The 15,746-nt window shown below is 37.7% G+C and overlaps 1 protein-coding gene across 10 annotated transcripts in view; it reads right to left on the reverse strand.

The window, feature by feature from the left end:
- LOC126095226 (protein PTOV1 homolog) overlaps positions 1–15,746 on the reverse strand; it is a 316,247-nt gene that overhangs the window by 52,658 nt on the left and 247,843 nt on the right. For all 10 annotated transcript variants that reach the window (XR_007521937.1, XR_007521939.1, XR_007521940.1 and 7 more), the window contains one exon: positions 3,972–4,127. Coding sequence is in view for 1 of the 10 variants with exons in the window: in XM_049909968.1 (XP_049765925.1) it covers positions 3,972–4,127 (156 nt within the window). In the remaining 9 variants the exon portion in view is untranslated. The remainder of the gene's footprint in view (positions 1–3,971; positions 4,128–15,746) is intronic.

Here is a 15,746-nt window from a genome sequence, read left to right on the forward strand (position 1 = left end):
AGGAAATAGGTGCTAAGAACTTTGTCAAAAAAGCACAACAGAGAGTGAATAAGCATAATGAAAAGGCTGTGGAACCTGAATACCAAGTTGATGACCTGCTTCTTATAAAACAACATCTTCAAAGCTCGATGCTAAAGAAAGAGACTCGTAAATCTTTCCAGAAATATGAAGGACCATACCGAGTACAAACGGTAATCCATCCTAAGATGTTATTTGTAGTAGATCCTACAACTGGGTCAGAGGAAGGGAAGTACAATGTAAAAGACAAAGTTGTACATATAACCTAGGGATGTTAACATTCTGAGTTAAGGGGCAGAGTGATGACCATCGGATCCCGAGTTGTTTTCAGTGTTTATTCCAAAATAGTTTTCCTGGACTGAATTCCTTTAAAATCTTAAACTATTCTGTCCTCTATTCCTGACATCTTAAACTATCCTATAATCATAGTGCTTAGAAAACTGGATACAACTACAAAATAAAGAAAACTTAGGAGAATCACAGAATACGAAACATAAAATAAAATGAATAGAGTATTATATTTATGGATAATATAATATGAGATGAATAACTAAACAACTGTGATACCATAGTGTATAAATTTTCTATTTTGTATAGAGTATTTTACACCTTTTATGAGATGTGATGTAAATGGGAGGGTTTATATAGGTTTTGAATGGGGTGGGTATTGTAAATAAAAGCATGGTTTACGAGAGCAAATAAATCATGGCTAACACAAAACACACATCACACCTTTCAGACAACCCTCGCAAACAAGTGTACCTGATTCTTCACCATTTGCTGTTACCATAGGGTTGCTAAGATTTCCTTCGGGGACCTCAAGGGTGAAGGTGGGAATGCCCGTTCTGTAGTTGATGATTTAACACCAAACCACCTCCAGAGTCTCACTCAAGTACCTGAGGGGTAGGGATCCTGGGGAATGGGGGTGGGAAGGGTTTTCCATCTTTGGGGCTATCTTCTTTCTCTTCTTAGATCTTAGCAACCATATCTTTCTTTTCCCTTTCTTACTTCTCCTTTGAGGACTTATCTATTTTTTCCCTCTTTCCATATTCACAAACTTCTATAGCTGAAGTCCTTCCTTGTTTCCTTGGTTTCTAATAACCTACATCTTATCTTTAGATAAGAAGTCCGAAGAATCAGACTACACAACACATATCTGCATACACATAAAAATACATTTAGACACAAACATTAAAATTACAGACTATAGCCTGTCATGATGTGAGAGTCACCAGGTATTGTAGGGGAAAGAATGTGTACACACACACACACACACACACACACACACACACACACACACACACACACACACACTCTTATGACGATTCCACATCACATATGTGTATAAGAACTATGATGGTTCTACACACACACACACACACACACACACACGAAGAGGTGTGCATAAAGAAAGAACAGCGACAAAGTGCTCATGTGCAAAGAGGGAGACAAAAGCATATGTGTTGCAGGATAACTATAAAGCAGTAATGAGTAGGAGATAGACAAGGAAGAGATGTGAGCAAAGAAAGAAAAAGAAAGCAGGGGTGGCATTAGTCATGCTGATCATTAGGAAATGTCACTCTGACGAATTGTAGGATGGTGGGACTTGAATAGTATATATAGACATAGTATCTACTAAGCGTATAGAAGTTGAGAAGTAGAGGAAGACTCTAGCGAGTAAATGAAGCAGTAAAAAGTGAATGTAAAGTGTAAAATAGATTTTTATTTTTTCCAGAGAATACTTAATTACAGTATACATAGGAATGTATACTAGGGTAATGAACCATGAGGCCTATTCAGAAAGGATAAGGGGGGCGTACCCAGCATTCACTAAGTATAAAGGGCAGGCGTACCTATGTGGAGATGGGACGACCTGTGGCCTAAAAAATAGGGATGTTTTATAAGGGGCGTACCTACCAGAATGGAAAGAGGAAGTGCTCTCATAAGGTCAACCCACAAGTAAGGTATAGGTACTGATCCTAGGAGAAAGTGCTAGTATCATGACAAAAGTCACAAATTTTATAGGGATTATTCTGGAAACTTTGAATTCTAGGCACAACTAGCATTGTTACGTTTCATGTAAGTTTACTAGTGTCAAAAAGAACACTTTCATTTTGCCCAGAGTTCCTCCAAACTACAAAAAACAGTACTAATAGTATATACTAAGAAAAAGTAGTACAAATAAAAAAAAAAGAGAGAACGGAAAGTAGATTACTCATGTTTCATGAACACCTGAAGTTTACGACTGAAAATTTGGAAAGAGTCCTTACAATTCCTAAATACTAGGGAAGCTGAACCACGAATAAATGCTCATGTCTGGATCTCAAAGTAAAGTAAGAACAGAATAAAGAAATGCTCAGCTAAAGATAGTTCTATAGAAAAAAAAAAAAAGATTGTTGTTGAAGTGATAGATGTATGTATAAACACGTATAAGAAAAGTTTGTTGTTATGATATGAAATGATGTTAAGAGTGATATTATTTACATAACAATTGTGTATAAAGTATCGCGTGTCCAATTTGAGGGGGGGCGGGGGAGATATGTAGTGTTTCGAGAATTTCTGCATAAATTATAGAACCACTTAGCCCCTTCTACTGTCTCGAACACACGAAATTTTAGAAGTGAGTGTGGGATGACAGAATCCCACCTACTGCGCATCACATGTTTGTGTGTGCAGGTTTGAAATTCAGTTACGGGAAGAATGTAGATGTGGCGGTCAAACAGCAATGACAAGTACTTGTCGGGCGATCCATCAAAGTTTTAGTGAAAGGGCTCAGAAGACCGATGGAGTTTCTATGTTATTATGTGCTAATTGTGTCAGTGACCATTGTTATAATAATGAGAATAGTTGAGAAGGTACTTTTGTGACGAACTCTTGTCTTAGCCTGGTTGAAGGGAAGACGTGTATTCTGATCCATATTGAGAATGGACAGGGTGTTTAAGCCACATTTCTCTTATATGTAAATTATTTTGTTTCTGATGTTTGGAGACACAAGAGACTTACTAAACAGTATATATTTATGTGAAGAGTGGGATTTGTAAAATGACTGAATTTCAAATATACGTCGTTAGTTGAAGCAAATGAAACTTCGTATGTCTACTTATTTTTATAAGTGGAAAGAGTCTTAAGAGATTCCTGTACCTAGCAGCATACTTCGGAGAAGAAGTGAAAGAGAGTTTGCAGCAGCAGGTTAGCCAGCAAGGAAGGTCGGTCGAACATCTCAAGTAAGTCGTCTCGTAAAACAAGTGGAAGTTCGTATATTTACTTTGCATTTAAATCGTCATCCAAAGCATTAGAAAGTGAACCATTGTGTGTCACAAGTAAAATTATTTTAAGTTAGAAAACTCTGCAAGGTTCCGATTTGAAGTGGTTGAAAATATGATGTACTTGTAAGATCTTGTTCACGTGTGTTCACTTATCTTCAATAAGATTTCCGCATACCGAAAATTCATTAATGTCATCAGAAAATCCATTTTTGCAGACTGTCCATATAGTGCCTTAATAATTTGCTGCTGCAAATGAAACTAAAATGAAAACATACAATGACTCCTCCACAACACACTGATTCCAGTCCCACATATAAACAGTGAATAGTTTGCCCGTTTTAAAAAATAGAGTGATATGCAAAATTATGTGTGTATTCCATGCCTCCACGTGTTCCTACTGAACTGTCATTCTTAAGGTAATTACTTTTTAAAAAATGCATTATCTTTTTACAAAAGGAACAAGTCAAGTCATCATCAAACACTAATTGCGGTCACTTAAAATATACCTAACAAATGCGATTAAAATGTTTATGAGTATTTGAATAATATCACATGCTCTAGTTTGGTAATGTCAAATTTCATTAAAAACACCTCAATGAGAGCAGGTGACAGTGGGACAAGCATGCCACATAGCCACACTCTGCACGACATGTGTGGCCCCATGATACAGTGCGGGTGCATACTTACTGGTGTCTGAGAGCAAGGTCTTCCAGTGAGGTGAACTGTGGGGGGGTGAGGCACGCTAGAGCAGCCAGCTAGCAGGCAGCTGCATCGAATGTTGCGAATCGGGCCAGAAGAGCCCAAGGCTTTGGAGAGCTGCACGGCATTCCACTCCGCTGTCTTCTGCAACAAAAAAACAAAAAAGCTGTAAACAACATGCACACAAGCAAATGAAATATGGAGAATTATCTGCAACAAAAAGTGAAAATAGTGGATATACAAACAGGCATGTTTGAACTAAATGGCATTTAATGAATTTATATCATAGGATGCTATGAAGGAAGAAACAGAGAGAAAGAAAGAATGTAACATCATGACATTGCACATACAGCGACATGTCATTCAAAACTCAGCATCAACAATGGATTGTTGCAGATACAAAAAAGATAATGTAGAAAGATAACTACAGACAGACATAAATGAAGTAAAAGAGAGATTTGCATTACCAGCTACAATACACAAGCACAAAAAATGTTGTATGTTGTGCCATTACGAAAAACAGCAGCAAGTTCTCCGAAATAGGTTTGGGATATATTCTGTATGTTAAATATTGGATGAAAAACACTACCAATCAGAAATCTTATAACACTACATACTACTATGCAAGACATATAAATATGATTCTTTTTCTCTACACAGCTGCTCAGTTAGTGAACACAGAGGCAAAAGAAGAAACAACTTCGTCACCTCACACTGCAACAGTATTGGCCTGTGACAGCATGAAACTAGGTGCCTGTGGTTGTGGTTGGGCGTGTATGGCCTCTGGTGGCTGCTGGACATCATCTGGTGCACTCATGGGAGCAAGAAGTGGAGGGGTAGCCTGCAGTGGTCCATTGGCAACCAGCAGTTATGATGAGCTAAGGTCACTGGGCCAACACTAATATGGCTATCTGACTACAGACACCACAACGGATTTTGGAGAAAATACTACCAGTGTTTTTGGTGTGATACACAGGTCACACTTTTTTTGGTATCCTACTGGGTTATTGATTTCAATGTTCACAAATTTTGATAACTTCTCCTGTTATGTCCATTGGGTGACACAATCAATAATGCTGGTTATGCTCATTGCCTGGCAAGTCTAAACAACAAATATAGCCACAATGCTGCTCACACAGCCTGTCAGGACAATGTGCAGTTGACAAAACGTTGTTTGAAATAAAAACATAAACCAGGCTCAATGATAAAAAATGCGTGTATTAACACCAAATTACGAGGTGCATTCAAGTTCTAAGGCCTCCGATTTTTTTTCTCCGGACTGGAAAGAGATAGAAACATGCGCATTGTTTTAAAATGAGGCCACGTTCATTGTCAATACGTCCCAGAGATTGCAGCACCGTATGGCAGATGGAATTTTACCGCCATCGGCGAGAATGAGAACTGTTTTAAATACTTAAAATGGCGACGTTTTCCTTACTTGAACAGCATGCAATCATTCGTTTTCTGAATTTGCGTGGTGTGAAACCAATTGAAATTCATCGACAGTTGAAGGAGATGGAGTTATGGATGCGCCTAAAGTGTGTTCGTGGGTGCGACAGTTTAATGAAGGCAGAACATCGTGTGACAACAAATCGAAACAACCTCGGGCTCGCACAAGCCGGTCTGACGACATGAGCGAGAAAGTGGAGAGAATTGTTTTGGGGGATCGCCTCCAGAGTTGGCATTTCTGTGGGTTCTGTGCACACAATCCTGCATGACGACCTGAAAATGCGAAAAGCGTCATCCAGGTGGGTGCCACGAATGCTGACGGACGACCACACGGCTACCCGTGTGGCATGTTGCCAAGCAATTTAGACGTGCAACGACAGCATGAATGGGACTTTCTTTTCGTCGGTTGTGACAATGGATGAGACGTGGATGCCATTTTTCAATCCAGAAACAAAGCGCCAGTCAGCTCAATGGAAGCACACAGATTCACCACCACCAAAAAAATTTCGGGTAACCGCCAGTGCTGAAAAAATGATGGTGTCCATGTTCAGGGACAGCGAGGGCGTAATCCTTACCCATTGCGTTCCAAAGGGCACTACGGTAACAGGTGCATCCTACGAAAATGTTTTGAAGAACAAATTCCTTCCTGCACTGCAACAAAAACGTCCGAGAAGGGCTGCACGTGTGCTGTTTCACCACGACAATGCACCCGCACATCGAGCTAACGTTACGCAACAGTTTCTTCGGGATAACAACTTTGAAGTAATTCCTCATGCTCCCTACTCATCTGACCTGGCTCCTAGTGACTTTTGGCTTTTTCCAACAATGAAAGACACTCTCCGTGGTCGCACATTCACCAGCCGTGCTGCTATTGCCTCAGCGATTTTCCAGTGGTCAAAACAGACTCCTAAAGAAGCCTTCGCCGCTGCCATGGAATCATGGCATCAGCGTTGTGAAAAATGTGTACGTCTGCAGGGCGATTACGTTGAGAAGTAACGCCAGTTTCATCGATTTTGGGTGAGTAGTTAATTAGAAAAAAAAATCAGAGGCCTTAGAACTTGAATGCACCTCGTATTTCCCTGCCTCTGCGTAACTTATTTTCATCCTTATGCAGTGTTAACAACATATGTGACAGGTTGAATTTCAATGTAGGCAGAAAAACCAAATCTGAAGCACTGCACATTTAAGCACATTCCAGTATGTATAAGGGTTACAAGGTAACAGCAACTAACTGCAAGTCTTCATGTATTTTAATGACATACTGCTATATAATGACCACTTGACATGTTCCCTCATGTGTAATGTGTAATTTTTATGACAAAAGTTTATGACTACCATTATTTTTAGTTACTGTGCTGTCGTTTCTTCATCAAACATTGTAACAAAACCATGTCTTTTCTTCGTATGCAGATTACGTCTCCTCTGCAACCTGTTCTGCACTAGAAACAGAAATGTTTGCAAAGCAAAGCCCTGCTAAATGATCAAAACATTTCTCCACAAATTTTTGTACATCGATTCTTCATTTAGAGTCAAGAAACACTTCATAAAATTTCAAGCTCTGTGTACTCTGCTCTCAAGTACTCTGTATGACATGATATGAATGACCAATCTCTCAAGTCGTAATGACAGCTCAGCTTCTTCTTTTGTTCTGTAGCGTGGTGCCAATTGTCACAGTTCTCATTGCTCTGTAATGTTTGGCGCATCTCCAGGCCAGGTCAAGATTGCATGGGATAAACCAACCAAACCATCAGGTACCACTAAGTGTGATAAAGCAGCTATTTTTGTCCTGCCTTGTAAAATTGCTGCGTCCATCTACATAAGATTTCATGCACAAATGAGATAAACTTCCCAAGCAGTAGACAAGTCTAAATCCACTATTTAAACCACAGAATATTTATATGAGACCAACATTTGAAAGCGTAAGGGAACTGAGGTCAAAGAAACATTTATATTTTTATGATGGTGATCACCATCCGTCAGTACTATAGATATTGTGCAACACATCACTTAACCAAAGTGACGCGTTGCACCACTTAGCCGCCTCCTAGATAAATGACATTGTTGCAGTTATTTAAATATACACAAATAAACAACACCGGTAGTAGTGACTACCTCTCTCATTATGGCAACACAATAGTCAAATCTTCAATATGAATTGGAATTCACGAAGTAAGTTAAAGTTATCCGATGATCTGAACTTAAGTTGCCTTTTACATTACATTATTACATAATGAACATGGACTAACAACCAAGAGAACTGCCAACCATTTGCACCTCTAGTCACAATTTGTAACTTTTTTGTTACCCAGAAAGAATATTAATTGGTGGATCATACTCATTATACACTTCTAATGCCCATTTGCACTGCTTTTACTTCATCTGTAAGATACTGGTATGTGTGTTATGTCTCTGGCAATCCTATGGAAACATATTTTAACAGATGGATAACAGAAGGCTCCACACGACCAAAACTGCAGAATAAGGAATGAGAGACCATAGACATGGTACTCCAGGAGGAGGAGAAGAAAGGAAAAGAAAGACTATGAATGCTAGAATCAAAGATGGAAAGAAGATGATCCCCAAAGACAGATACAACCCCGCCACCCTTTCTGATTCAAAAGATCCCTCCCTGGGAGATACAGGGTGGTTATAACTAAACTTTTGCTACTTGAGAGGGCCACTATGACAAACAAGTGATCATAGAACAATAAAACTTGTGGAAATGTCTGTAAGGACATGCAGAAAAAACATAACAAATAAACAACTGAAAGAAATAGGTTTTAATTTCCACAAGAGGGAGTAACATTTGTGAACCGGGTACTACGTTTGATGTTCCAGGTTACAAACTTTGCTCAATGTGATGACCATCGGCATCCGTGACAGCTTGGAAATGCACTATTGCTGCTCAGAACAATGGTGGACAATGGACTGGTCAGCTGTTGTGACACAGCTCTTGTACTGCTTGAAGATTGCACATTGCATCCAGCATTCTCAGCCATGACAACAGTAATTTCTCCAGCAGTTTGTGGCACAATTGTCCATTGGCCTCTCCCAGTAGCAATTTGCAAATTACCAGTTAATTTGTACTTCCAAATCATGTTCTTCAACCCTATTGTGGAAACAAGACCTCTCCGTACTCCTCTACTGTGTCATTACTCACAAAGAGCAGCAGTACTATTGCTGTTGTTTTGATAAAACAGCTCTATAAGTAAGCCCTGTTCACCTTGTCCAAATCCACTGCCTGCAGCTGTAATACACACTGTTTCAGCCCTATGCTGTCATACTAATACCAGCACCAAACGGCAAGTCATGACACTGACACTAATAACCATGCAAATCCTGCAGTACACAGTCCGAACATCATTCGTATAAAGTTGGGTATCTAAGTGATAAATAATTTTCTGTCTACACTGGCTCACCAATCATACAGAATGTCTCCACTGGCTTCATCTCCACAGGCCCTGAAAATTGGCTCTATCATCCTACTATTGACAGCCTACTGAGAGTGTAGCAACACAAATAGTAACTTTCATTCTGTCGACCAACTAACTTCTAAGGAAAACCACAGCTTATGAGCCATACTCTTATTTGGCTTACGTTAGCTTGAAGTAAGACAGGTAAGTAGGTAGATACACTACTTAATCTAAGTTAACACTAATCTCCCCTACAAAATTCCATATTAGGCCTAACACAAAGCTTAACCAATCATAAAAAGGTACAAATATGTCTAGTATAAAAATCTTAACCAACCAGGTTTCTACTAATCAACAGAAAAGCATACTAAAAACTCAGCAACACATATGCTAGTATACTTGCCTATTATACCTACATTAGGTGTCACAGGAGACAGACTGCAGCATGTATAAGTATATAATATTGTTTTGCTTTGAGGCACTGTCATCAACCTGTGGAGGTAGAATGTTAGCACATAAATTACTGTACACCTTTCCCTTTCTTTCCCCATTTGACGTGACATTGTTAACGGGCTGCATCTATAAAGATGATTCTCCAAACAAAAATATTCTTGTTAATGTTTTTTTCCATGGTTTTGTAGAATTGTACTCCTGCATATTTTTGATTACGTAGCAAATGCTATCATATATATGTTTTCCAAGACCTTACACTCACAATATAAGTGTAAAGTGTTGTTGCTGTTGTTGTGGTCTTCAGTCCAGAGACTGGTTTGATGCAGCTCTCCATGCTACTCTATCCTGTGCAAGCTTCTTCATCTCCCAGCACTTACTGCAACCTACATTCTTCTGAATCTGTTTAGTGTATTCATCTCTTGGTCTTCCTCTACGATTTTTACCCTCCATGCTGCCCTCCAATAATAAATTGGTGATCCCTTGATGCCTCAGAATACGACAACCTGACCAATCCCTTCTTCTAGTCAAGTTGTGCCACAAAGTTCTCTTCTCTCTAATTCTATTCGATACCTCCTCATTAGTTATGTGATCTACCCATCTAATATTCAGCATTCTTCTGTAGCACCACATTTCGAAAGCTTCTATTCTCTTCTTGTCTAAACTATTTATTGTCCACGTTTCACTTCCATACATGGCTACACTCCGTACAAATACTTTCAAAAACGACTTCCTGACACTTAAATCTATACTTGATGTTAACAAATTTATCTTCTTCAGAAACGCTTTCCTTGCCATTGCCGGTCTACATTTTATATCCTCTCTACTTCAACCATCATTAGTTATTTTGCTCTTGACTCTTAATTTTGGCACCCTGAAGTATCCAGATAGCATATTTTCAATCCACAATTAATAGCTTATTAAAACTGCCATTAAGAGAGCATGAGAGGAATAAAGAAATCATTTTTATAAAGAAAGTTGTAGTAACCAAGGTTATCCATCCTCAACAGTAACTGAATGACTATAGAAAGACAACAACAGCATAAAATCAATGGCAGCATACCGACAGGTGAACAGAAAGACAAGAAGTTGTATGCATGCTCATGGGTTATGAAGGATGTGTTTCAGAAATATTGCTAGCCAATTTCGCAGTACCATTTTGTGTATAGTGTTTAAGACTAATAACATTATTTTCTTCCGACTGAGGTACTAAGTGAACAGATAAGCCTCAAAATTCATGGCAAAAGGTGTATATAAATTAAAGTGTGGAAATTGTTGTAGGTCAAACAGCCACGATGTTTGAAATACACTTCAAAGAGCACACTTCAATTTACAGTAATAAAACAGCATTTAGTGAGCATCTTCTAACATCAAAGTATGCTGTTGGAACTACTGAAATGCATTTGGAAATGTTGCACAACAAACCTCAGGGACACCACCTGACAGTGAAGGAAGAAAATGAGATTTTTGCACACCATCTGCAAGAACCTGGAAACACATTAAATAATCAGAACTGTTTCATTAACAGTGCATTTTTAGAAAACTTTGAAAGCCTCTTCCAATGGTCTATTTCACGGAAGCACACATATGATCAACAGCTCCACTAACTGAGAAGAGACAGCAGCAGCACGCTGGCTCATATACTGTCTTAGCAGCAGACTGGCATGCATACTGTCTTTTGTATATATATACTGCAAAACTGTGTGCTGTACAATGCCACAAAACAGAATCAAATGCAATTAACCATAAATGTCACAGAATGTTCCCACTAACTTTAGTTGCTGCACAAATTTTCACTTTTATAGTTTACCAATTTTTTACATTTTATGGTTTAATACTTTCAATTGTTTTATTTATTTATTTATTTTTAATATATTCAATGACTCTTCAAAGAGTTCTAGGTCCTCTAGATAATACCACTTTTATAATTTTACACTCTTTATGCCCTTCACTATTTATACATCTATTGTTCTGAGCCTACACTTCTTATATTTTAACAAAAAAAATTTTTACACAGTTTTATTTTTATACTTTCAGAGAAAGATCTTGTGAATTAATACATTCAAAGTTTCACACTTTGAATATCTTAGGAAACAGTTTTTGCTGCTATATTTCCACTTTTATAATCTACTATTCTATCCTGGTATTTTAACAGGTTTTTTTTTTTTACATAATTGACTTTTTGCAGTTTTAGTATATGACCCACTCTTGTTAAACCCATAGCACCCTTACCGCTGACCCCCCCCCCCCCCTGCCCCCTCCCCCTTGCCTCTTTGCCCACTCTCAGCCCCCCACCCACTCCATTTCATAATTTTACTAGTTTATGCCGTCCACATTTTACATATTCACTGTTCTACACTCTTAGTATTCCAATGAGAATTTTTTACATAATCACACATTGTATAATTTTAGCACAACCCCTCTTGTTAAAAGCATGACATCCCCACCACATCTTCCCTGCTTCATTTCTGCTCCACCAATCTGCCTCACTACATTCCCCCCCCCCCTACCTCCAACTATTTAAAGCAGTAACCACAGCTGCAAAACATAGTACTCTGATATGTGGTTCTGAGAGGACAAGATGGGTGGTTGTTGTTGCAATTTCTCTTTTTTACTTATTGTAAAATAATATATGGTGTATATTAAATATTACTTTGTTTTAGATCTGAAGATCATTCTGAGTGACTGAAAAATGTAATCTAATCAAGACTGAGGTGGAGCACCAAATTAGAATTATCACAGATTATCTTGTTGCTTTTATACTACTTAGAGTGTCATTAAGTCATGTTAGAGAAACTCCAAATGATATGATCTCATAAATGTAAAAGATATTTGAAACTAACTCTCATTTCATCTTTTAATATTTACACAGCTTCTTCTTCTTTTTACATAGAATGAATATGGCACCACAATAAATGTGCTTGGTATTTGTGACCGTCATTGACCATTATGGACAGAATCATGACCAGTGAGGTCAAATTTTCCTCAAAACAATACTTAGGATAGGGCAGTTGATGGAAATAATTTATAGGAAGCTGGTCAGCAGGAGGAAAAGAAAGTGTTATACAGAAATTGAATTAGTAAATTACATAACAGCTAATGGAGTCCTACATTCATCACCCCGCATACCCCATAAAGAACATAAGACTCACTTGAGGTCAGACTACACGTTACCTATATTTAATTTCTACCTTAATAATCCTTTGTGTTTTTAATTTGATGGGTCTACCAGAAACACTGTTTTCGGATGTAGTATACTACTGTCTTATACGGGTCTTTGTAGCGGCAAAAGAAATTACTAGTCTCTTTCTTTATGTTCAAATTTGAATGGTAGGCTTTAAAAGGTATCATACCATCTACATGAAAATCAGATATGATTGCACTAAGGTTACCACATTTTGATCGCAGCCCCCGGAAACAACAGGTGTGCTGTGATTTCCATAATTGTCAGTACTCTGAGAATCTCTGAGCACAGATTTCCTGATTATTACTTCACAATGCACTGCATTATTTCCAAGCAGTGATGACCTGAAGTCAGACATTCATTCCTGTAGTGCTTTGGACAATTGCTAGATGGATATTCCTGCTTCCACAGAGTGCTACATGACTTGAAAGCGTAACACAGGTGTGATCAGTTCCCATGTATTCATTGTTGCAATGCACATTAGTAGTGTCTCGATTGGCTGAAGAGTCATGAGGAATAGAACACGGGCTGTCACAGGAATTCAAACAAAATAAACTATGAGGAGTTTAAATGGTATTCAAGAGAAAAAATTCTGTGCTAGCACTTCACTGCAAAGACACTAGCGATGTGTTTGCCCAGCATGACAAGTGGTGTCACCAACACAAAATCCAAAGCCTGAATGATAGAAAAGCTGGAGCCTGACATCATACTTGATTATAACAAAAATAATACTGGTGTTGGTCATGGCAATCAGTTGGTGACATAATATCATTTTCAATGACAACCAATGAAATGGTGTAAAAAGATATATTTTTCATGTGTTTATCTGTGTGTCATCAATTCCTACATTCGTTAAAAGAAACTTAGACCTTTGTCTCACAAACGAACCATTTCACTTACATTTATGGTGAATACACAGTACTGCAAACAAGTGAGGTGGTGTTTCAGGCAGTACATATAAATGAGAATATTGCTCAATGAAAACAATTATATAAATCCAATGAACCAGGAATGTTTTTTGTTTACATTTACTTTGTAATAATTTCTTATGTATTATATTTACAAACTTTTTTGCTAGCCCCAAATCTTCTAATTTTCCACATATAATTATTCCATAAATAAGTGGTGAATTTCAAAACACCTTAAATAAGCACGGAGGTAAAGGATGATAGTATATATTTAAATTTAAAAAAATTGTTTCTCTCCTTGATCTTATAAGCAGGAGTCATTTAAAAAAGCCAAAAAAGTGTATGACTTGTGGGTCTGACTGGAACATGTTACGTTCTTGTAACCAGCATTTGGCCTACTTCATTAACTTTCTTTGTGCACAATTCTGTATATCACTGGCATCCCTCTCTCTATCATCTGGCCAACAAAAAAAAGTCAGTAGTGGTTCCTCAATAAACATCCAGTTCATCATATCACCTGGAGAAAGTTCTACTGACAAATGAGGTAAAACACTCAAAATACTGGATTCATCTGACCCCAGGTAGTACATTTATTAGAAAAAACACGTTCAACATTATCTCCTGATTTTCTTCATTATTCTTCCCGACAGATTAGACTGGGGATGATATTTGGAAAAAATGGTGAGTTTGACACCTTTCAAGGCCACGAACCCTTTAAAGTTATTATTTACAAATTCTGTATCATTATCTGTTGATAAACAATGGGTTTTCCCACATCCTGAAAGTATTATCTTAAACAATTGTTTATAGTGGCTGTGTTTGCCAGTTTTACAAGATATAATATTATAAGTCACTTGACTACTGTCCTCTTTAACCTTCTGACACAGTGTACAAGTCCTTAAAACTCTCCTTACCTCTCAACTTAAGTTTTTAAAATAGTAGAATTTTGCCAAATGCTTAATACACTTCCTTATCCATAAGTGATCACAGCCTTTAGGCAAAAATCAAATAATATCTTCTTCTGCTATTTGAGGAGTACACAACCTCCAATGTTTTGAGTTCTCCTTGAAACTCCAAAACATAATACCTTTGCACATCAACCATTTCTTCTCCTCCTTTCTGACAATGCTTCATAGCTCCATGACCTAATAATATTAGTGAAATAATCATTACACTCCAGTTCTTCTTTGACTTTACCAACTAGAAGTTGTACTCCATTTCTGGTTTATCTAATAGCTTTACTGTACACATTATTCTGGGTCCTTTCATTCTACTCATCTTATTCACATGTAAGGGCAGTGGGGAAATGATATTTAATGACCCTTTAATGTAATTTATCTGAACTCTTGTAAGAATAACACTGACCTCATTAATTGACTATGCAGCAACCAACTTTTCATTAAGAATGCTAGGGCTTGGTGGTTTGTGAACATCATTATTTTTGACCCCCACATAAGAGTTTGAAATTTATGTAAACTCCAAATAATTGCCAAAAATGACTTTTCTGTAGCTACACAATTCAATTCACATTTATTAATGTTTCTAGTAGCAAAATCTCTCATGTTATGTTCTCCTTTTTCTGGATCCCATTCCTCTTGAAATAATCTGCAGCCTAGCCCACAATCCAATGCATCTGTGGCTAACTTGAAAGCTAGATTCTTTTTTGATGACAAAATCTTTGTTTCCAGGAAAGCTTGCTTTTATTAAATCTTTAAATTGCACCATCATTCAAATTCCACTTCGATTGTTGTTTTAATGGGCACTGAAGTCGCAGGTCATTCATCAATGGTCCTTTTACAAAATGCTTGTGGAAATCAGCTAACTCTATCAAAGAACACAACTGTTTTACAAATTTGTGGTTCCAAGCAGTCTTTAATTGTTTGAACCCATTCCAGATCAGGTTGTACTGTCTTAACATCTATCATATGACCGAAAAACTTCAATTCCTCCCTTTCAAAATGGGACTTATTGAGTCTTATTGTTATACCTTATCCTGTAACCTTTTTTAAAATGTTAATTAATTACATACAATGCTCTTCCAAGGTACTGGAAATAAGTAGCAGATTGTACATAATTAACTAGTGTACTAGTAACTACCCAAGGCTTTGCCTAGTGCCCCAATGAAAACCGCTACAGATGTCTTTAAGTCAAAAGGTTGTACTCAAAATTGATACAACTTTCCCTTGAACAGAAATGCCATATATGGTCTCAAATCTCTGTGTAAGGATAACTGCCAGCAACCTCGTGTTAACTCCATCGAGCTAAGGACAAGAACTTTGACACTGACACCTCCATTCATACAGGCCTATCCCTCCCTGTTTCAATGCACTCATCCAAAGGTTGGGTGTCTAACGCCAAT

The sequence above is a fragment of the Schistocerca cancellata genome, chromosome 8, assembly GCF_023864275.1.
Source record: "Schistocerca cancellata isolate TAMUIC-IGC-003103 chromosome 8, iqSchCanc2.1, whole genome shotgun sequence".
Lineage (NCBI taxonomy): Eukaryota > Metazoa > Arthropoda > Insecta > Orthoptera > Acrididae > Schistocerca > Schistocerca cancellata.